The sequence below is a fragment of the Otolemur garnettii genome, unplaced genomic scaffold (assembly GCF_000181295.1).
Source record: "Otolemur garnettii isolate 467f Iridium unplaced genomic scaffold, OtoGar3 scaffold00126, whole genome shotgun sequence".
NCBI lineage: Eukaryota > Metazoa > Chordata > Mammalia > Primates > Galagidae > Otolemur > Otolemur garnettii.
The window spans coordinates 3,476,466-3,499,509 of record NW_003852521.1 but is presented as its reverse complement, the minus strand read 5'-3'; the positions used below and the strand labels follow the sequence as shown (position 1 = coordinate 3,499,509).

Genomic DNA, 23,044 nt, shown 5'->3' with positions numbered 1-23,044 from the left:
AGAGTTGGCGGGTCGGCGCTTGCGCGGTGGGGGGGGGGGTGTCCCCGGGGCTTTCCCTGGGGAGGTGCGGAGGAATGGGGGTCCCCGGACTCTGTCCTCCTCCCAGTGCGTGCAAGCGCACGGGGCGTGACCCTTGCTGCAGGGTTCTCACAGGGCCTTTCGGCAGGGCTCAAAGTAAGACACTTTTTCCTTGTAAGCACATTTATTTCTATTTTTTAACCACAGTTCTGCAGATGCTGTTGTATTGTACGGAAGTTAAGTTTACTGAATTTGAATCTACGCTTCCCCGGGATGTTATTTCTTCAGGGGCCAAGCACAAGAGCCACTAATCCTGCTTCCGAGAAAGAATAAATAAAAATCTCCAGTCTTCTTGGGTTACAGGCCCCTAGCCAGTTGAATATTTTTTAGTGATGGCTGGAATGGCTTTAAGAATTAAAATTATACCGTGTCATTAGTGATGCAGAACTTTAAACTATTCAAATATACACAGAGAAGCGGTGACAGGGCATTCCTTGAACTCAGCCCTTGGCTACAGCACAGTAATGCAGCAGGATGTAAGATCCCCAAAGCACAAAATCGTCATCTTTGGCTGTTTCCACTTTTGCTCTTCAGCAGCCTCTGATAGTAATAGTTGGCTTATATTAATAGTTGAGTGTTCGAAAGTTAGTGACGAGTCCTGTGTGAGGCAGGGTCAGGATTTGAGATTAGTCATAACAGTGCTGGGTGGATCCTGACTTTACTTAAAATTTTGATAATCATTTGGATTTTCTCAATTAAATTTCATTTTAAAAAATGTTACAATATTGTCAACTTAGTGAAATTTTTGACATCCTTCTAAATTTTGCATCTGAGGCATGTCTCACTTGCCTTAAGCCTGTGGGGCCTGCCGTTTGTGCTGTATTCAGAAGTTTATAGATGGGAAGAAATTGGCGATTGATTTCTGTATATGAAAAAGGATGTAACCATGGGGGGTGTAGAGAATAGAGGTTAGGGGTGTAGGGTAAGGCTTTTGGATGGTTGGGAAGGTTTCTGAGCCTTTGAGTCAAGATGTGGATGTTAAACTGCCTATGCAAAGAGCTGCAGAATAAACCCAGGAGAGACTGGAATATCTCACTAGGGCTTCTTGAAATTGGGAGAGTAGGAAATGAGATGGACGAAGTAGACAGAAGCCAGATCCTTTAGGACCTCATAGGTTTCCATGTAGTTTAGACTCTTTTCTGATTGCAACCAGTAGCTGTTGGAGGGATTTTAGCAAGCAGGTTTTTTGTTGAGTATGTATTAAAACTATAATAGCCTCTTTTTATGTACTATAAAAAGAACATAAATGTTAGTCTTTAATCCTCATAATAAGCTGAGCATTATTTGATTTTGTCGTGATTGTGCTTAGACATGTAAGTTAATTCTCACCCTGTAGTTCTTAGAACCACAGCAGAGATTCTCATCCCTTTTTGCAGGATTTTTAAAAAATCCATGTTCTGTGGTATCCTGGGGAATAATGTTGTTGGGATCCTGGTTGTTAATAGTACATTTTCACATTACTTTCTACTTTGACTTCATTGCAGTCTAAAACTCCTGATCTCAGGCCAGGCCTGTAATCCGAGCACTCTGGGAGGCAGAGGCTGGTGGATCACTTGAGCTGACAATTTGGAGACCAGCTTGAGCAAGAGCGAGACCCTGTCTCTAAAAATAGCTGGGTGTTGTGTAGGCCTGTAGTCCCAGCTATTTGGGAGGCTGAGACAAAAAGATTGATTGAGCCCAAGAGTTTGAAGTTGCTGTGAACTACGACGCTATGGCACTCTACCAAGTTAGACAAAGTGAGACTGTCTCAAAAAAACAGAAAACAGCTGAGCTCATACAAACCCAGCTCAGCCTCCCAAAGTGCTGGGATTTCAGACATGAGCTACTGTGTCGGCCTGACCTTAGAAATCTTTTTTTGCCTCTTTTATTTTCAGATGTGGAAAGAAATAGAAAATTTAAGGGAAGTAAAGGTTCCATTTAAAATAGTTGAGCACCTGGAATATAATCTTTTAGCCACAGTTTAAAAGTGTCCTACAGCCTATTTTTTTTCTCCCCCCAAAAGGCTGATACATGTATATTACTGGAAAAATCAAAATTAGTAATATAAAGAGTCAGACACATTTTGTTGCAGACTGGAATAATTTTTCAGTATTTTTTTTTTCAGCTTATTGGGTTACTTAATCATTGACTTTAAATGATATTTGAGCTTTAATTGATTTATAATTAAAATTTATAATTGACAATGGTTCAGTAGGTTCATGGGCACCTGTTAATTTTATCTTTAGTGAAAAACTTAGAAAGGGGCATTCTGTATTTTACTTGCTGCCAGTAACTAGATATCTCTTTCTTCCTGCCTATCAGCACTGTTGGCAAGATGAAGTACAGAGAGAATTGCCCTTAGTCTTTTGTCAAATTCTTATTGCTGACCTACTATGTGCAAAATATTGTAAGGTACATGGCATTAGTTCTCCATCTTCCTAATGCCGGAACCCTTATTTACAGAATGAACTTCAACATTCAAGGCTTCATAATCTCAGTCTAATTTCTAGTTGTCATCTATGAGAAGAGGTAAGGGAAAACTAATAGTACCTTATAATATTTAATAACCTGTGAATATGTACCATTCCTAACAACCCTAGAAACTGAAAGACCCGAGAGGATAGAACAGTGGGAGAAACTGAATATGACCGATCAGTCCTGTTATATTTATTGTATTCTTGAGTTGTATAGGTCGCTGAATGCTGTATTCATTAACATCTTATGAAGGTATTATAGAATGCCTTTCATAAATTATGATTTGATAACCACCTTAGGTACTCTATTTCAGTTTTTAAAGTATAAGAGTTCTTTTTTCTCTCTTAATAGCTAACTCCATTATCAATTAAAATTTTTTTATATTAAAACCTTACTGTAATAGTAGGGTTTCTCCTGACTCAACCCTGACTAATACAGTATTTAATGTCATATATCTATTTTATATTTTAAGTTTTTCATAATAAAGTAAAATTTTTGATTACAAATTAAATATTTACATAACACAGGGCAAATGAGTGTCTTCCCCTTTGCCTACTTGTAAAGATCAGCCTAAGACTGACAGTCACAGTCATGATTACAGATAGTCTCCAATTTACAGTGATTTTCTGATTTTATTATGGATTTAGTGGTACATAGTTCTCCCTCAGCTCAGGGAGCTCTCCATAACTTTTAATTGTATATCCTTTTCATATCATCAGAAAGCTGAAAATCTGTTAGTCAAAATAAGGGACTGTGTGCTGTATAGCTAGCATTAAATGAATTTGACTTAAGATACTTTCGGCTTACTATGGGTTTATTATTGGGAAGTAGCCCCATTGTAAATTAAGGGACATCATCTGTATATTGTATGTTTTTTATTAATACATTGAGAAGTATTTGTTAATTATCTATGTCTTAAGAATATGCATATTACTTCCAACTGTTAATTCATGTTTTTCAAGAGAACACTGGTAAGTACATACGCTCTCATTTGCTGTAACAGAATTTTTCTGAGCTATAAAAGTTTTTAATAACAAACTGACTTATACTTTTTGGGAAATAATTTCTACTAAAGATTCATAATCAGCATAGTCCTTCAGGGATTGTACAAGTTCATCCAGTAGATAATCTCCTTGCATAAAAGTTTCAAGATCATGCAGTGACTTGTTTATTCTGTGATCCGTGACCCGATTCTGTGGAAAATTATATGTTCTTATTTTTTCTGATCTTCCTTTAGTTCCAATCTATATGTATAAAACAAGATGTGAGATGCAGTTAGGTTTAGATTCAGAGCAACTTAAACCTATAAATTTAACTTGAGATTAAATTCTTCATTTGTAGTATAAACCAAAATTTAAGAAACAAGTTTTAAACGTTTTAAATCCCTAAATGACATGAGAACACGATATAGAAGAACACAGGCTTTAAAATCAGACAGATTAATATTATTTGAATCCTACCTCTACCACTTCAGTGCTCTATGACTTTAGACTGTTCATTTCAACATTAAACTTTAGTTTTCCCATCTGCAAGGTACAAAAATATCACTGCACAGTGGTGATATATGTTCTTTGCATCAATGAAGTCATCTTCCTTGGTGGGAAGGTAAATTTCCCATACTGAGGAATTCTTTTCTCTCTCTCTCTGGGACTAAGTCTGGCTCTCTTGCCTGGACTACAGTGCAGTGAAGTCATAGCTCACTGCACCCTCTAGTTCCCATGCTAAAGTGTTCCTCCTGCCTCAGTCTCCCAAGTACCAGGGACTATAGGCATGTGCCACCATGTTTTCTTTCTTTTCTTTCTTTTTTTTTTTTTTTGGAGAAACTATGTTGCTCAGGTTGGCCTTGAACTCCTAGCCACAAGCAATCCTCTTGCCTTTGCCTGCCAAAGTGCTAGGATTACAGGTGTGAGCCACTGCACCCACTCCATGTTGAGGAATTCTTAAAGGCTTGGTAGTTATACACTAAATACTACACAGGAAGACAGTAAGTTCAGTATGCTTTCCAATTTTCTTGCTTTTACAATTTCAAAGAATTAAAAATAAAGACTCAGTGTATCTTTAATACAGAAAACAAGATAGAAGTCTAAGATTTCTATAAAACAAGCGGAACCCTCAGTTAAGCTATCTAAAAACTGAGTTACATAAAATATTTTTGTCCTTTAAAAACATTTTTAAAACTGACTTTACCTGAATCTTCCTAGCATTGTATCTTTTACTCATTTCTTCTTCTAGATGCATGCTGTACAGTTTTGCACGTAACTTTTTCATAGCCATCTCTCTATTTCTCAGTTGAGATCTCTCTTGTTGGCATTCAGAAACAACACCTGAATAGTGTTATGAGAATTAAAGAGTTTTAATAAGAAATCTTCTTTTTTAGCAAGGAATATTCCTTTTCCTTCTCATCCTTTTTCTTCTTCCTTTATGAGGGGAAAAAAAGGACTCTAATAAAAAAGAAACTATAAACTTAGTAACTTCTACAGTTTATCAGAAAACTGAAAATTTAAGTTTGAACTGTAGCAAAGTATTTCCATATTGAAGGTATACACACTGAACAATTAACATAAATCATTTAATATGGATTGTTTTTCTTTAGCTAGCCACCAAAATATTTTTAAAGTAATAACTACTAGAAGTTAAATATCCTATTACTAGAGATAATCACTATTAATATTTTTTGAGGATTTCCGTGTTTTTATATACCCTATATTATATAAGACACATTCCTGTTTAATATGCAGATTTTTCCATAACTAAAAGAACAAAATCATGGTAATCCAGCACTCACATCAACCAATACTGGTTAATGATAATTATGGGAGTTTGAAATCAGTCACAGTAAGATACTCTTGTGTTCTTTCTAGATACTAAGGCTTGCTATCTATCTTTATCACATGTAAATTACAGTAACAATAATTGTAAAACAGGTCTGCAAAATTTTACACGGGCAGAGAATATTTTGTAAATACTATGTAAAATTTTGTAATGAGTATTTTGTAAATAAAGGTACATTTAGCTATCATTTCTCATTTTCCCTATGTGTGATGACTTTGGGGACAGTAAATGGTTCTGCCTACTAGTATACGGTGGAGACTTAACAAAGACTGAGATGCAGTCTCTTTGCTTAACTGTCTAGAATCAGATTCCTTGGAGGGAGGTGACTGAAATTAATGGAAAGAAACCTCTGAAATAATATGCAAAACTTTGTGTGTACATGTTTATGGGTAGGAGGTATAAAGGAGTCCATGTTCTCCTACCCTAACAAAAGACTAAGAACCAGCATTTCAGTGTTTTTTCTGATAAAGAACCTATGATAATTACTTTACTGTGAGGATTTTTTTTTTTAAGTAGCTAAAACTATTAAGCATAAACTTCAGAAGGCCACCTGGAACTACCCACTCCTTCTACTCAGTCACTAAATTTGCTGAGTTTAGATCCTTCCCTCTTCCTGGCTTTGCAATTAAAATTAGCCCAGAAAATGTCATATCAGCTAAGGATTTAAGGATCAATTCTTAGTATACATTCCTCTGGTAGTTGAGGATCTATTAAAATAGAAAATTAGGCATTTGGAAATGGATTTCATTCTTCAGTGTTGTGCTGAAGGAATAAGTCCATACGTACCTGTTGGGAGGTGAACTATGCGGACAGCACTGTCCGTGGTGTTTACGTGCTGTCCCCCAGCTCCACTGGCTCGCTTAGTGTCAATTCTCAGATCTTTAGGATTAATCACCAGATTAATCTATACAGAAGAAAAGTTGGGATTTTAAAAAAATTACATATCCCAATTGTATAAAGGTAAGAACTACTGATTTATAAACATATCATTTACAGAATTCATAACAAAACTGAGACGGTTTAAGACTACAAGTAGTTGGAAGTTTTGAACTCTTCCTTTTTAGAATAGTAGAGAATCAAAACAAAACATCATACAGGGCTCGGGGCCCATAGCTCAGTGGTTAGGGCACCAGCCATATAAACCAGGGCTGGCGGGTTCGAACCCGGCCCAGGCCTGCTAAAACAACAATAGCAACTATAACAAAAAAATAGCCAGGCTTTGTGGCGGGTGCCTGTAGTCCCACCTACTTGGGAGGCTGAGGCAGGAGAACTGCTTAAGCCCAAGAGTCGGAGGTTGCTGTGAGCTGTGATGCCACAGGATGGTACAGAGGGTGACACAGTGAGACTCTGTCTCAAAACAAAACAATACAAAAAAACCCCCCAAACCATCATATAGAACAAAAACAAACCCACCCTAATCCTCATAAAATGGGATTCTCTTTCAATTACTCCCTTAACACAAACAGAAAACTTAGCTATTGTTAGAAATGTGAATGTATAAACCAAAGGGAGATTCTGTAGAATTTTTCTAAGTTTAAAAAGACTTTAGCAGAGGAAAAAACAATGCTACCTTGAGAACTTCAAGGAAGGGTTTGTTCAATTTCAAACATGTTTTTGGAGACAGAGGTGAAACAAATGGAGATGGTAAGTCATGGGAATACAGTCAATTTGTGAATTGACTCTTACATCAAGATCCCTATACCAGCAGCTACCATAAAAAGTACTAAAGTTTTGATAGTATTTTTTCATGGAAAAACAATGATCCATTCTATGAAAACATTTCAACAACCCTGGCAGCAAGAACCCTACACCATTTCTTAGGCCCTTCATATCTCCCCATGTGGCTCCTGCTATGGTTGCCAGAAGATGATAGATGGACCTCGGTCTACCATTTTATAGGCCATTTCAAAATAGAAAACTCCCTTCCTACTTTATCATCTAGCTGTCACAAAAATTTGATCAAGATGTAAAGATAGAAAAACTCTGTTAACTTAATTACAGAAATTTTTAACAAGACTTTTTCACAAAATTAACATAGAAATCCTTGACTGATGCCAAAGATAAAAGAGATTATCTCTGAAAACTACCAGAAATTCTATGTCCAGAAATTTGACAATGTGAGAGATATGGATCACTATATGGAATCACACCCTTTCCCTAAACTTAGCCTGGAAGAAACAGAGCTCCTGAACAGGCCGATTTCAAGCACTGAGATCAAAGAAACAATAAAAAAAACTCCCAACAAAAAACATGCCCTGGTCCTGATGGCTTCACACCAGAATTCTATCAAACCTTCAAAGAAGAGCTTATTCCCATACTGCAGAAATTATTCCAAAAAATTGAGGAGGAAGGAATCTTCCCCAACACATTCTACAAAGCAAAAATCACCCTGATACCAAAACCAGGAAAAGACCCAACTAAAAAGAACTCCAGACCAATTTCACTAATGAATATAGATATAAAAATTCTCAACAAAATCCCAGCCAATAGATTACAGCTTATCATCAAAAAAGTCAAATATCATGATCAAGTAGGTTTCATCCCAGGGATGCAAGGCTGGTTTAACATACCCAAGTCCATAAACATTATTCACCATATCAACAGAAGCAAAAACAAAGACCATATCATCCTCTCAATAGATACAGAAAAAGCATCTGATAAAATGCAGCATCCTTTTCTAGTTAGAACACTGAAGAGTATAGGCATAGGTGGCACATTTCCTTAAACTGGTCGAAGCTATCTATGACAAACTCACAGCTACTATCTTATTGAATGGAGCTATACTGAAAGCTTTTCTACTTAGAACTGGAACCAGACAAGGTTGTCCTCTTGCCATTACTATTCAATATAGTGTTGTACAATTAGGCCAGTCAAAGAAATAAAGGGCATCCAAATGGGAGCAGAGGAGGCCAAACTCTCCCTCTTTGCTGATGATATGATCTTATATTTAGAGAACCCCAAGGACTCAACCACAAGACTCCTAGAAGTCATCAAAAAATACAGTAATGTCTCAGGATATAAAATCAATGTCCACAAGTCAGCCCTTGTATACGCCAATAAGATGAGAAGCTAATTAAGGACACAACTCCCTTCACCATAGTTTCAAAGAAAATGAAATACCTAGGAATATACCTAACAAAAGAGGTGAAGGACTTCCATAAAGAAAATTATGAAACGCAAAGAAAAGAAATAGCAGAGGACATCAACAAATGGAAGAACATACCATGCTCATGGCTCATGGAAGAATCAACATTGTTAAAATGTCTATACTTCCCAAAGCAATCTGATTTAACACCATCCCTATTAAAATACCAACATTGTACTTTTAAGAATTGGAAAAAAGGATTCTGCATTTTGTATGGAACCAGGAAAAAACCCAGATAGGGAAGTCAATTCTTAGTAATAAAAATAAAGCCAGAGGCATCAACATACCAGATTTTAGGCTGTACTACAAAGCCACAGTGGTCAAGACAGCATGGTACTGGCACAAAAATAGAGACACAGACATTTGGAATCAAATAGAAAACCAGGAAATGAAACTAACACCTTACAACTACTTAATCTTTGATAAGCCAAACAAGAACTACACTGGGGGGAAGACTCCCTATTCAATAAATGGTGATGGGAGAATTGGATATCTACACGCAAAAGACTGAAACTGGACCCACACCTCCACTCACAAAAACTGATTCAAGATGGATAAAGGACTTAAATTTAAGGCATGAAATGTTAAAAGTCCTCAAACAAAGCATAGGAAAAACACTGGAAGATGTTGGCTTGGGGAAAGACTTTACATAGAAGACTGCCATGGTAACTGTAATAACCAAATAAACAAATGGGACTTAATTATTAATGAAAAGCTTCTATATGGCAGCTAAGTACACAACAACCAAAGTAAGTAGACAACCTACACAATGGGAAAAGATATTTGCATATTTTGAATCAGACAAAGGCTTAATAACTAGGATCTGTAGAGAACTAATTAATCCACACGAAAAAAGCCAACAATCCCATAGATCAATGGGGAAGAGAGATAAATAGAACCTTTTCTCAAGAAGACAGATGAATGGCTAGCAAACATATGAAAAAATGTTTATCATCCTTAATTATTAGAGAAATGCAAACAAAACCACCCTGATATATCAGGTAAACCCCAGCAAGAATGGCCCACATCACAAAATCTCAAAACTGTAAATGCTGGCATGGATGTGGAGGGACACTTTTATACTGCTGGTGGGCCTGTAAACTAATACAACCTTTTTGGAAAGAAGTATGGAGAAACCTCAAAGAACTCAAGCTAGACCTCCCGTTTGATCCTGCAATCCCATTACTGTGTATCTATCCAGAGGAAAAAAAACCTTTTATCACAAGGACACTTGCACTAGACTGTTAATTGCGGCTCAATTTACAATTGCCAAAATGTGGAAAGAACCTAAATGCCCCCCAACCCAGGAATGGATTAACAAACTGTGGTACATGTATACCATGGAATACTATTCAGCCATTAAAAAAATGGAGACTTTACAGCATTTTTATTAACCTGGATGGAAGTGGAACACATTAGTCTTAGTAAAGCATCTCAAGAATGGAGAAGCATGAATCCTATGTATTCAATATGTATTCAATTTTGATATGAGGACAATTAATGACAATGACACGGGGGGAGGGGAAAGCAGAGAGAGAACGAGGGCAGGGGGTGGGGGAAAGAAAGAGTTGAGAGAGGGAAGGGGGGTGGGGTCTCAGTGTGTGACACATCTTATACCCCCAATGAATCCCCAACAATAAAAAAAAAAAAGAAATCCTCAAACTCTTCCCACAAAGCATCCATACTTCATCCTGAAAACCAAGTCAAATATTTCTTACTACTTTTTAGCAGAAGGGAAATTAAACAAAAGAGAACTTCTAAACTAAGTTATCTTACAAATATGGACTGAGAATTACTTTGTGAGAATATATTCATTATAAACACTATAAAAATGTTTTTATTTTAATATGATTCAATTATATTATCCTATTAAAAAACTGGAAATCAGTGACACAAAACAGAAGTTGTTTTTTGTTTGTTTTTTTGAGACAGAGTCTCAAGCTGTCACCCTGGGTAGAGTGCCATGGCATAATGATAGCTCACTGCAACCTCTAACTCTTGGGCTCAGTTTTTTCCTATTTTTAGTAGAGACGGGTTCTTGCTCTTACTCAGGCTGGTCTTGAAGCCATGAGCTCAAGCAATCCACCCACCTTGGTCTCCCAGATTGCCAGGATTACAGGTGTGAGCCACTGTGCCCAGCCAAAACAAAAGTTATTATAAAGGCAACCAGTCCACATTCAAACGGTATTATTTCACCCACAGAAAAGGCTACACAATGACATCATTAGTGGAGAAAACTTCTTATATGGATATTACAAGACTAGATCATTTGTAAATTCTTAATTCTTATCAATGATTCACTTGATCTTAGCCAAAAGGCCAAGAAGTAATATTATCATCTGTTGTAAAATGATAGTTTTTGGACTGAAATAATAGATTTCAAAAGCAACTCAAAATATGTGAGGAAGACCAAATGGAAAGGAAAGGAGATACTCAATTCACTAAGGTCTGAGTAAATTCTGGAGGCAAACATTTTGGAGGCCTGGAATTCCACAGAGAGGGGCTTACCATGCCTCACCTCAGTCGGCTGGGGTAATACTGCCACAGTCATGGTGCTCGTGTGAATGCGGCCTTGCCTCTCTGTCTTTGGCACTCTTTGTACTCTGTGCACACCTCCTTCAAACTTGAAATGCTTATAGGCTTCTGAACCCCCAATGCTGGCAGATGCATGTCTAAGGCCACCTTGAAAACATAAGGGGAACAATTCATTTTACTATCCCTGCCATTTATCAATAGTTGACCATCACATCTATTCTCTTGAAATATATTCAAATGAGTCACAAAAGGATTTAAGCACAGAGATTCGGAAACATTAAAATATTCGGTGTTTTATACTTATCTTTATTGCCAACAGCTATTAAACATAAAGCATTTAGGGGCTAATGAACTGACATCAATAACACATCTAAAAGACCATTGGTCATGCAGTGGTTATTAGTGAATGACTATCCACTACGTCTTACAGGCCATTTAAAAAAAATTCATATATTTGTATTCAAATTTATTAGGTAAATGATGAGCATCCTTGTAAGTTCCAAAGCCCTAGTAGTCATGATCTTTCCCACCCTTTTCCTAAGACATATGCAGATAAAAATCCACACTTTACCTGAAACAATTTGAACAGTTTACTGACCTATTTCACTTGGAAAATATTCCAGGGTTTCAAAATGCCATCTTTTAAAAGCAGCATATTGCTGATACATATCAAATATCTCTGATGTAAACAACATAGCCTCCTGACCCCCAACTCCTGCCGTCACCTCCAGGATCAAGTCGTTCTCATCTGTTTCTTCTGAGGGAACCAAAAGTAAGAAAATCTGTAAATACAAAAATAGCACCCCCCTAAAATTAAAATTTAATTAAACCTTATCCCCCCGCAAAGTTAAATGATTTAGGAATTTTAAACACACGTTTTTAAATTAAGTTTCTTTAAGCACATAATTTAATATTGATAAGGACTGTCAATTATCTTGCCAGTCTGAACGGTATTATACATCACTTCCATAAAGTACTGTTGTTACAAAACTGTATTATAAATGCTACAAGATTTAGCTGAAACTTGCAGGCTTGTTTTATTAAGCCTCTTGGAGTTCTTATATGCTTTATATCAATTCTCTATTCAGTTAATAAAAATTAAGTGCTTGCTGTGAGTAGGGTATTATTACACTGTGTAGAACACAAAAGATTCTACTTCTGTCCTTTTAAAATTTAATGCTTAATAAGGCAGAAAAACAAAAACACTCAAGATTGCATTTATATTTGTTTTAAACTTCCTTAATAAAGGAGAGAGATTAAAAGGCCCTAAGAGATGATCTGGTCCAAATCCCTCATTTTACATGTAAAGAAAACTGCGATTAACAGAGGTATAAATTACTTGTTAAAGTGCAAAGTGTTACTTAATGGCCAAGCAGGTACAAAAACTCAAATCTTTTTTGCCCAAATAGGTCCTTCTCTTATTGCAATACTGTTTTATGTCTTAAGTCTGTACCAGTTATGGAGATCTAGAATAAAGGCTTCTTGGGTTAGTAATAAAAGCTACTAATACTTACTAATATATGGCAGACATTCTGCTAAGCACTGTACATAGTTTAATTCTTTTTATTGTTTATGTATCTGAGAGACAGGGTCTCACCCAGGCTGGAGTGCAGTGGCATAATCATAGCTTACTGAAACGTCAAATTCCTGGCCTCAAGTGATCTTCTTGCATTGGTCTCCTGAAGTGTTCAGATTGCAGGCATTGGCCACTGAGCCTGGCCACATTAATTCTTAAAACAATTTTGGATAGGTACTACTAACAGTTCTACTTTAAGATGTAAAACTAAGTGAAGAGGGGTTGAACAATCTAGTTGCCCAACATTTTACAACTAGAAAGTGGAAGAACTAGAATTGAACCCAATGTACCCGAGTTCTAAACTATCACACTTCACCTTGGTCAAGAGCTGTACTTGTTACTATTTTCCATCTGTCTAGCCTCTGTTAATATAACACGATCAATGAAATCTTGAATAGATTTTATTTCTTTTAGCTGGTTACTAGCTACTGAGCTGTGTACCCTTTAATATATATCCTTCTCATTCACAAAAAATTTAGAACATGAGTAAAAGACAAGCTACACTAGACTTTTCACCTTATAGTGGAATTCTCCCTCTAGAGCAGGATTTAGCAACATTACTTTTCAGTAAGTTTCATATTTGGCTAAAGAAAAAGCAGAATCTCAAAATTAAGCATTCCCTGTCCTGGCTCCATCCTCACCTTCACATGTTCTTTCACTTATCCCGAGAGATAACTGCTGTCACTCTTTACTTTGTGCTTTGCAGAATTAGCAAAGAGTGGCCCTAATTTCATGATTGTTCTTCTGCACTTCTCCTGATGTAAAACCAAAGCAGTATCTTTCAATACTTAACATTCTAAGGCCCTATTCTAAGTGTACAATTCTGATAGTGCCAAAGACACAAATATTCCTGCCCCTGAGGAGCTCAATCTACAATTACTCCATGACCTCTTTTATCTAGTACCTACCTCACACCCCCTTAAAAACAAAAGAGGGGAGATTCGCAGATATGCCAGTATTTCACTGCCTTTCCAGAAAACACACTCAATGTGACACTTGTCTTCCTGTGAGAGCTCTACAGTCTTTTTTGAAAAAAGCAGATTTAGGTGGCACAAGTATGTATAAAGTATACAGTGGCGCAATCCTTTTAATATGATTAAAACAGGACCACATTGAAGTCTGTCTTTTTTTGCTTTAAAAAGCAGTTTATCAACAGTGGCAATCCTCATTTCACAGTATACACATATGTCAAAATGCTGCATCATACATCTTAAATAACATTTTGTTAGTTATACTTGAACAAAGCTGAAAAATAAAACCAGCCAGTTCATTCTAAATAGTAACAAACTAGTTATTTCTTGATTTTAATAATTCTCTTATAAAGTCCATAAGTGACGGTGCAAATGCTTTATTCTTTGCACACATACCATACCTGATGCTTCAACTGAGTTATTTCTTTTTTATACAAAGTTATTTCATTCTCTGCAAGTTTCCTTAAATCTTCATTCTTATCTAAGAAAAAAAGGCAGCAGTTAAATTTTTCTTTATTAATATTAAATTGCCAGCACACTTACAGTTGGTTATTGTAGCTGAACGGAAAAATAAAATGTGTTTTCTTGCCTTTTAATAAATAGTAATTAAAGTAGCATCTTATGCATTTGTTTTCATAAGCATGTGGTTGTAAAAAATATAGAGAAGCTAAACTTTTCTACAATTTTACCTCCATAGTCACGTTAATAAATATGCTTTTCACTTTCCAACTTAGATTATACAATAAAAAAAAAGAATGAATCTAGCTAGTTAGAAACTGACAGAAGGGGAACAAATGTTCCCACAGTTGAACCAAAACTGAATTAAAAAATTTAAAGTTACTTATTGCCTTATTAGTAAATGATCCATTTATATAAAATAAGCATCTACCTAAAAACATTTATTAGATTCTGCCTGATGTTTACAGAATGCTGATATGATGTATTCCCTGCTCTCTCTGGCTTTATTTTTGTTTCATCTTTAAGTTCTCATTTTTTTCTTTACAAAACATACTTTTTCATTCCTCTTCCCTGTGGACAATGGAAATATAGTAAAAGAGAAAGAAAACAGGACATTTTTTTAGCTACTACAAATTGCTTTTTATGGTGAAAGTTCAAACACTTAGCAAAGTATCAGTTTGTACACTTATCTATTAAAAACCAACCATGCTGGGAACTGGGGATAATATACATATACGACCCGCCCACAAGGCAGGTTTATAGATAAGTTTTATTTTATTTACATTTTTCTAGGGGAGAAAAACTCACAAAGAATAGCAACCCAAAACACCATGTAATCAATATCAAAACAGTAGCAACTTGAAGGAATTCTGTTTGTTTTGGGAATGGGCAAAAAAAAAAAAGGAAAGAAAGAGTAACTCAAGGAGAATGACAATAGCATTCTCTTCCTAAGGACAGGAAGCACTGGTGGGAATTATTTTGACATGTGTATGGTATGGCAAAAGTTAGGTAAAATGGAAAATGTGACTTAGGAAAAGGAAAAATGAATTCTAGCCCTAGCTCAACTCTCTTAGGGTGCTCTCTAGGGCAACAAGCTCAACTTGTCTGAGTCTCAGTTATGAGGAAAATAGAAGTTCTAAGCTGGATGATCTCTGAGGTGTCTGCAGTTCTGAAATGCTAATATTTTGCAAGGCCAAGTACATTAGAACCAAGGTCTAGAAGTAATAAATCTTAATATTACCTTTTAAAAAACCCAACATAGGGGCCAGCCTGAGGAGGAGCGAGACACCCATCTCTAAAAATAGCCAGGTATTGTGGTGGGAGCTTGTAGTCCCAGCTACTTGGGAGGCTGAGGCAAGAGAATCACTTGGGCCCAAGAGCTTAAGGTTGCTGTGAGCTGTGATGCTGTGGCACTCTACCCAGGGGGACAAAGTGAGACTCTGTCTTAAAAAAACAAAATAAAAAACCCAACATACCCAAAGTGTTATTATTTCAACATACAGGAAAAACAAAATTAATTTTAATACCAAGTCTGAAATCTCTGTGTGTTCTATACTTTACAGCACATCTCAATTCAAACTAGCCACAACAGACACTCCACAGCCACGAGCATGGCTTTTGACGACAATACTAGTCCATGCAGCTCTAGAGGGTTGAGACTGAGGAATTATTCATAGTAACACACGAGTTCCTTAATTTCTCTTTTAATATCATAAATCAGCATGTTTATTAGGCACTTAACTACATGCCTACAAAGCACCTTCTCCTCTGCCTACGAAGATATAAAGATGTTTAGTTTCCCCATACTAAAAGGGTCCTTTTCTTTTCAACCCCTGAAGTAACTGCATGTTGTCATCTCTTTTCCCATCAAAATTTCTGGAGAAAAAATGTCATATTTTTTATTTTTCTGTTAACTGTGATTTGCTTCTTAAATTGTTACAATGGATCCAATAATCGCATGGACAAAAAAAAGAAAATCATATGGACAGTAGTGATCATCATTTCATATTACAGTAGAACCTCTGTAGCTGACCACCTCTATGCAGTCATCACCTCAAGCTGACCAAATTTTCATAAAACAGACAGGTACCACATGTACCTATCAGTACAATAGGCCTAGTTCCTTAGTTGACCATCTCTGTACATTGACCAGTTTGTTACAGTCCCTTGGGTGGTCAACTTACAGGGGTTCCACTGTATATGTATATATCAAAACACTGCACCATACACCTTAAATATGTAAAATCTGTCAATTATACTTCAATAAAACTTGAAAATATAACCCAGTTTATTTTAAATAGTAGCAAATGAAAAAAATTTTTATTGAAATCACCAGTGACAAAACTATCAAATCTAATGACTTTTTTCAGTGTGAGCTAAAGAGATGAGCTTTACTTTCCTAAGTCAGGTACTGACAATCCCTTACTTCTTGAAATTTCCTTTAACTGGTTTCTATAGCTTCACTTATTTATCTGGTTCAACGTTCCAAAGCTCTTCCTATTCTTCCTTGAACTTTTACAGCTTTCTTCTCTGTCTGCTCCTCAAACCCTGTGTATTTCTGGCCTTGTTAGGCTTGTTTCTTCTTCACAAATTTTCCTTGAGTATTCTCATGCACATCTAAGGTTTTAACTTATCATGTACTATATATCCTGAGAGCTCTTACAGGACTATTCAAGCTCAGTTTTTGCCCTAAGCCAGTAGTGTTTTTTTTTTTCCTCCTAGACTAGTATAGATATCTTTATATGAATGTCCTTCTTGTAGCTATTTTTACTTAACCTGGCCATTCAATGTAAAACTCATCTTTTTCCTAAATGTTATACTTTCATTTTAATCAGAAAGCCTAAGACTATTCTTACAATTCTGCCTGTCCTTCATGCTTTTCAGGTTATAGCCACCAAATCCTGTTGCTCCCCAGGATGTCTTGGGAGTCAGACTTGTGCCTGTCACCACCTCTCCCTTGGACTGTTTCAACATTTTCCTCCCTAGCCTTTCAGCCACCAGGATTTCTGGAGAATACTCCAAGACATCCTCAACACTGATGCCAACATTAACTTTTCTTTATAAAGATGTCACTTCTCTGCTTAAAAACATATGCTAATTTCCCATGGCCCATAAAAACAAGTTAACATTCTTTGACATGTAAGCTTGTCTTTCTAGTTTCGAGTTTCTATTACCTTATCATTTCCACATCTATTCAATGCACCTGCCATATTGTATTTCCCAGTTTGGTACCCTTTCTTTTTTTCTTGAGACCGAATGTCTCACTTTGTCATCTTCAGTAGAATGTCATGGTGTTATAGCTCACAGCAACCTCAAACTCTTGGGCTGAAGTGATCCTCTTGCGTAGCTGAGACTACAGTTGCTTGCCACAATGCCTGCCTATTTTTAGAGGCAGGGTCTCACTCTTGCTCAAGCTGGTCTCTAATACCTGAGCTGAAGCAATCCACACAGCTTGGCCTCCCAAAGTGCTAGGATTACAGGCATGAGCCACCATGCTCGGCCCCCATTTTTGTACCTGTTCCTATCTCTGCTGGTCCCCTCTGCTTTCCATTCCTTCCCCTTCCACCACCTAACAAGCTCCTGCTTACCCTTTAAGATCCATTTAAATGCCTGCCTTTGCTTTTATTATATAACACTCTGCTCTTTCCTACAAAAATTAAACACTCAGATATTTATATTTTTACTTTACTTCTTATGCATCTCTTCCATACTAGGCTGTAAGCTCCTAAAATAGTTCCCTAACTTTCTGCTAATTGTGTGCGACACATTGACAAAAGACATTTTGTTATTTAAAATGTCAGCAATAGCTTTCTAATATTCTATTACTGTCTCTATAGTTTGAGTTTTAAAATAGCTAACCCTAAAATCCAGTTGGATTTTAAGTTTGGCTTAAGCTATGAAACCAATTTAATTGTTGCCCAAAGGATATTTTTCCCAATACCATTATTAGCCTTTTTTAAAACTCTAGGAATACTCTTTTTCTCTTAAATCACTTTAGATTCCTCTTAACTCTGACTTGGACTACTGTGTTAGCTATTTTTTTCCTGGAGTCTTCAATCCTTTTGTAGGTTGGGTTCTAAATTGCCACAAATCAAGGTTCCTAAGAGACAAAACTAATTCTATTACTCCCCAATCTAATATTTTCTGCTGGGCCTTTCAGATAACAGGATAAAAACCAGCCTCTTAGGTTAATATTTGACTTCCCTTACAAAGTGGTTTCGACCTGCCACTCCCAGTAAACCTTATTCAGCCTTGGTCAACGAGTACAGTGCATGAGACTGGCAGCCCAATCCCAACTCCATTCCTTATAAACTGTAACTCTGGGCTGAGTTACTTTACCTCTTTATGCCTTAGGTTCATTTTTTGTCACATGGGGCTAATAGTAACTACCTCAAAATTAAGTGAATTCAATGAATTAATGCATAAACAAAGCTTAGCAGTGCTCTATTAAGGGATCGATAAAGATTAAAACTATTAGCATATTTATTCACGTATATCCTTTAGGGGTGGGTCTTTAGATCAATGCAGTGCTTCCCCATTCTTGCTCCTTATTTGTTCCTACGTTTATATCTGTTCTAACTCATTAATTGTATTATACGTAGTTTTGTCTACCCCAATAGACTGCGACCCTCTCTAGAGCCTGCTCATCCCATGGACCGACAGCGCGGCATCCCCAGGAGTTTGTAGTAATGCAGAAATTAAGCCCCAATTCCAGATTCAAATGCAGGCAAAACACCTGAGATACCTGTTAAAATACACATGCATAGGTCTCAGATTTTAAGTCCTCAGTCTGGTTTTAACCAGCACTACTCCTGACACTCGTGTATATGGTTTCCCTACCACTCTGAGAAACACTGCTCTCAAGTCCAAAGACACAGTGAATTATTTGTCCTTAGTGAACTCATGAGCTTCTGCCATAGCGTATGCAACCAATAAACGTCCATGTGAATTCTGTGAAAGAGAGCAGAACATGGTGGCAAGGGCGCACAAGACAGCCAACAAACAGGAGAAGACGGGATCAAAACGCACGTCTTGACTTCTGATCCAGAACAAATCCAGCTGCCAGTGATCGGCTTCAAATTCGGTGAGTGTCGGCACCTGCCTGTGCCTTAGTGGAAAAAGCACACGAAGCGTCAAAAATCTGCTCTAGCACCGCTCTCTTGGGCCGCCCTTACCACGCAGCAAGTGTTCGGTCTCACGCAGCTCTCGCTCCTTCTCGCTCAGCAGTTTGGCCGCCGCCACCAACTCTGGCCTCCGGACCTCGGCCCGGGCTCCAGACCCTGCCTGGCGCTCGAGGAAGGTCCGCAAGGGCCCGCCGCTGGCGAACAGCTCCTCCAGCTGCCGGCCCCCACAGCTCAGCGGCCGGCGGGCTGGACGCGCGGCCCAGCGGGCCCAGAGGCACTGGGCTGAGCCCCGCCGCAGCCAAGCCCGCATCTGTAGTTTGAGCCTGCAGCGTACCCGCAGGAGGAAATTCCGGACAGACCACGTCTCGCGACACCAAACCGAGCCCGGAAACGGGGGCGAGAGCGGACCAGGCCCGCCCAGCGCATGCGCTGTGGTGAAGCGCCGCCCGGAAGCTCTGCCGGGAACTTCCTGCCAAGCGAGGGTGCCGCAGGATTCATGGGGCCGGAAGTCGAAGCTGCCCACCTGAGAGCGGTAGGCGTGGGGGTGTCATCGTGTGTCTGCGGGAGCCCGCGGGCACTTTCAAATCAAATCCCTCAGCACACGTGCCCTGGCGATCTTAGACTGAAAGGGGAAAGTACCAAGTTGCCGCTCTGCTGGAGGCACAGAATGGGGCTTCGAGAAGCTCTGCAGAGGTCACGGCCATGGAAGTCGCCTGTCCCTAGTGCCAGCCTGGCTATTAGAGCCAATGATAGGACGGTCGCGCGCTTGTGTGTTGATTCCTTTTCCTTTTTTTCCTGCTCTTGTTTCTCCTTTCGATTGTGGATTAGGTCCATTTTAACCAGGACGTGAGAAGTGTATTCTAAAACACCGAATAAATTTTCAAAATCTGTGTCTCCTGCCCTGCAACTGCCACGTAATTAACTTGCTTTCAAAACACTTTCTTCCTCACCTACAGGTTCTTTCTCCAGTTTTCGCTAGCTACTTCCTAAAGAGGTTGAGTGTATCTGTGTTAAACTGCAGAACTCAAAGACCCGAGTCCGGTGGTCCAAGCCCAGTCCCATCGCAAAAAACTTCACGTAGCAGATAATGTGCTAAGAATACAAAAGTTAATTGTGGTATGATGCTTTCCCGTTTTCAAAAGACCTAGTCACAGGCCACCAGAGAAACAGAGATGATGGAGTTAACGCAAGCAAGACAGTCCTGAGAACATAAGGGCTGAGCGCTCAGTGTGAGAACTAGTATTGCCTATCTGGGAAATACCTAGCTATTAACAGTAGCTATTAAGAGATGATCTGTTGAGAGAAAATGACATATTTTAAGAGCTTATGAATTGCTTAAAAAAATAAAATGATAAAAAATAGCTCTTAGGTTAAAACAGCCCTCCATAATCTACAATCAAAACTATTGAGGTTAGATATAAAATTCTTAGAAAACGAGTTTGCATTGCCTCTATTCATGACTTAGCATTTCATCTGAATGCAGAGATGTAAGAATTAAATGATTCACAGAAAGCAAACATAATTTTGCTACTTAAAAGCTCCAACTAACTAACCTTGGGTCTTCATTTTACTTTGTGTATTCAAGCTACACTAATTTATGAAATTGTCTTGTTGTAAGACAGTGGTTGAAACCCATTTTATTTTAATTCTGAGTATAAAACAGAACTGGTCAAGTTGTTTACAACTCTATTAGAAACAGCTATTTCCCCTGTCTAAACTCACCCTTGAATTTTTTTTAACCATAAAAATGAGTCATTTGATCTCAAAACGATAAGTCTTTCAGCTGAATCCTCAAAACATACATTATTTCAAGAATATATTTTATTATTTATAAAATGCAAAATAACAATACCTGAGGAAACAATGTAAAGAATCTAGCCTGAATTAATTATTTTCCTTCAGGTGCCTAAGCAATTTGAATAATATGTAAGTGTACCTTTTATTCCTACAGTGTTGTACTAATGAGGAAACAGTAAATTTGTCTAAGGATAATTGATGAGTTCTTTATTAATTCAAAACATTATAAGAAAGTCAGTGTATGCATATTCATTTTACAATAATATCCATAGATTTCCACAATATAGTCAAATTAAAACAGCTGTAATTTGATTTATTTTGAAAATCCAAAATTAATATACCAGTTTGAGATTTACAAATTTTCTTACATTATTGTCATGCTCAAATTTTATTACATGATGAAAATTGTAGCATTTTCAAGAACTGTATTATTATACATAGGTAAATGATAAAATAGATCCAAGGAAGGGAGAATTTAAAAAAACAACTAAAATTGGAGGAACCATAATCCGGATTACCTATTCAAATTATTAGTACCTACAGTTATTCTGGCATTGCAAAATAACCAAGCATGGTGTCTCTTGAGTTGTATTCATGCATTCAAAACTTCTTTATAGTCCACTAATAAATATTGGTGGAGTCCAATATATGGATATAAATTGTTAAGTATAATGAACATGGTAGTAAAAAATAATACACCTTCAATATGATAAATTTTACAGAACCATACACATGGAAATTCTTTTTAATATTTAGCAAACATTTTAAAAATCATAAACAAAACAATAAACAATTTATTTATGACAAATAGGTTAAAGCCAGGGGAGAAAATATCAAGTCTTATACATTGTTTCATAGTGAGTATATGTCATACTCCTTATTCAGCAGAAGGCGTTATAGAAAAGCATTAGGCAGAGTGGTTATTAATCTAAATTATGACAGACTAAGATCTGTAGTATGTAAAATGTGTAGAGGATTAAGGTTATTAATTATACAGGTAGGTCAGGGGATAAAATTATTTTCACCCCTCTTAAGCAAATATCCATGCTGAGACTTTCAGCGCTTTATTTTTCCGTTTCACTTTTCAGTTCATTGTATTTTTATTCCAGTATTTGTTAGTAATCATTTAATGAAACTTAATACTAGTGTTGAGGAATCTGCTCAGATTTTTTTCAGCTCCATGTAAATGTCCAGAAAACTTACCTTCAATATAATCTCTTTAAAAATGTATTACTTTATGGTGGAAAACGCTAAAGATACTGACTCATTCTAGTGGCCAAAGTTAACATTAACAGCTAAGAGGAGCCTAAAGTTTAAGAAACTGTCCCAGCTAATAGGAGTCATGACGGTGGCAGGTACCTGCGATATTTTGTGATAAGAATGGCGGGGCTTTATCTCTGTGATCTTCCTTCCCACAATCCTTATCTAGTCATGAGAAAAACAGATCCTCACAAAGGGATATTCTACCAAAAAACAGGCTAATACTCCTCAAATCTGCCAAAGCCATCTAAAACAAGGTAAGTTTGAGAAACTGTCACAGCTAAGAGGCGCCTAAGAATATGTGACAGCTAATGTAATGTGGGGTCCTGAATGGGATCTTGTGCCAGAAAAAGCACCAAGAAAATCAGAATAAAGGCTGGACTCGATGCATCAATACTGGTTCATTAATTTGAACCTTGTCCCACGGATGTGGTGTATGGAACTTCTCTATACTGTCTTTGCAGTTTTTCTGTAAATCTAAAACAATTCAAAATAAAAGGTTTTACTAAAACATTACCCTCTTTTATTAATTTTTTATTTTCAGGGTAAGATTGTTAAAGAAAATCATATGACCTTCATACTAAAAAAAATATTTTCTAATGGTCAATTTCTTATAGTTTTCACTCTTTACCCATTTATATATTTGGCAAATGACTTAATATTTATATTATTCCTATCCTGGTTGTTTTGTTTCCTTGGAAATAAAATTTTCCATTGGAAATGGAATAAAATTCCATTGGAAATAAAATTCCATTGGAAATAAAATTTTCAAATGATTTGCCCTATTTAAACTTCAGTTTTAATCTTGAACTTT

General features: G+C 37.1%; 1 protein-coding gene across 5 annotated transcripts; it reads right to left on the bottom strand.

The window, feature by feature from the left end:
• Positions 1 to 3,072: 3,072 nt before the first annotated feature.
• On the bottom strand, positions 3,073 to 19,523 carry MTRF1L (mitochondrial translational release factor 1 like). Of its 5 annotated transcripts, none has more exons than XM_003797866.3 (7): positions 19,225 to 19,523; positions 13,993 to 14,072; positions 11,643 to 11,826; positions 11,028 to 11,191; positions 6,151 to 6,268; positions 4,720 to 4,856; positions 3,073 to 3,776 (listed from the first exon to the last, which is right to left on the bottom strand). In XM_003797866.3, the coding sequence occupies exons 1-7, from the start codon at positions 19,481 to 19,483 to the stop codon at positions 3,576 to 3,578; spliced, it is 1,143 nt and encodes a 380-aa protein (XP_003797914.1). In that variant the 5' UTR covers positions 19,484 to 19,523; the 3' UTR covers positions 3,073 to 3,575. The 5 variants fall into 5 exon arrangements, 4 of the variants coding, with proteins under 4 accessions (XP_003797914.1, XP_023373714.1, XP_023373715.1 ...); XM_023517946.1 differs by having other exon boundaries at positions 11,643 to 11,801; positions 19,225 to 19,499; XM_023517947.1 differs by having other exon boundaries at positions 19,079 to 19,286.
• Between the last annotated feature and the right edge of the window lie 3,521 nt (positions 19,524 to 23,044).

What these genes read in the sequence shown, in the direction of transcription:
- MTRF1L (XM_003797866.3), bottom strand. Translation starts at nt 19,483, where the DNA reads ATGCGGGCTTGGCTGCGGCGGGGCTCAGCCCAGTGCCTCTGGGCCCGC. An exon ending in TAACTCAGTTGAAGCATCAG is followed by an intron (nt 11,827 to 13,992) that starts GTATGGTATGTG and finishes TTGTATTTACAG; the next exon opens with ATTTTCTTACTTTTGGTTCC. An exon ending in ATATTTTCCAAGTGAAATAG is followed by an intron (nt 11,192 to 11,642) that starts GTCAGTAAACTG and finishes TATGTTTTCAAG; the next exon opens with GTGGCCTTAGACATGCATCT.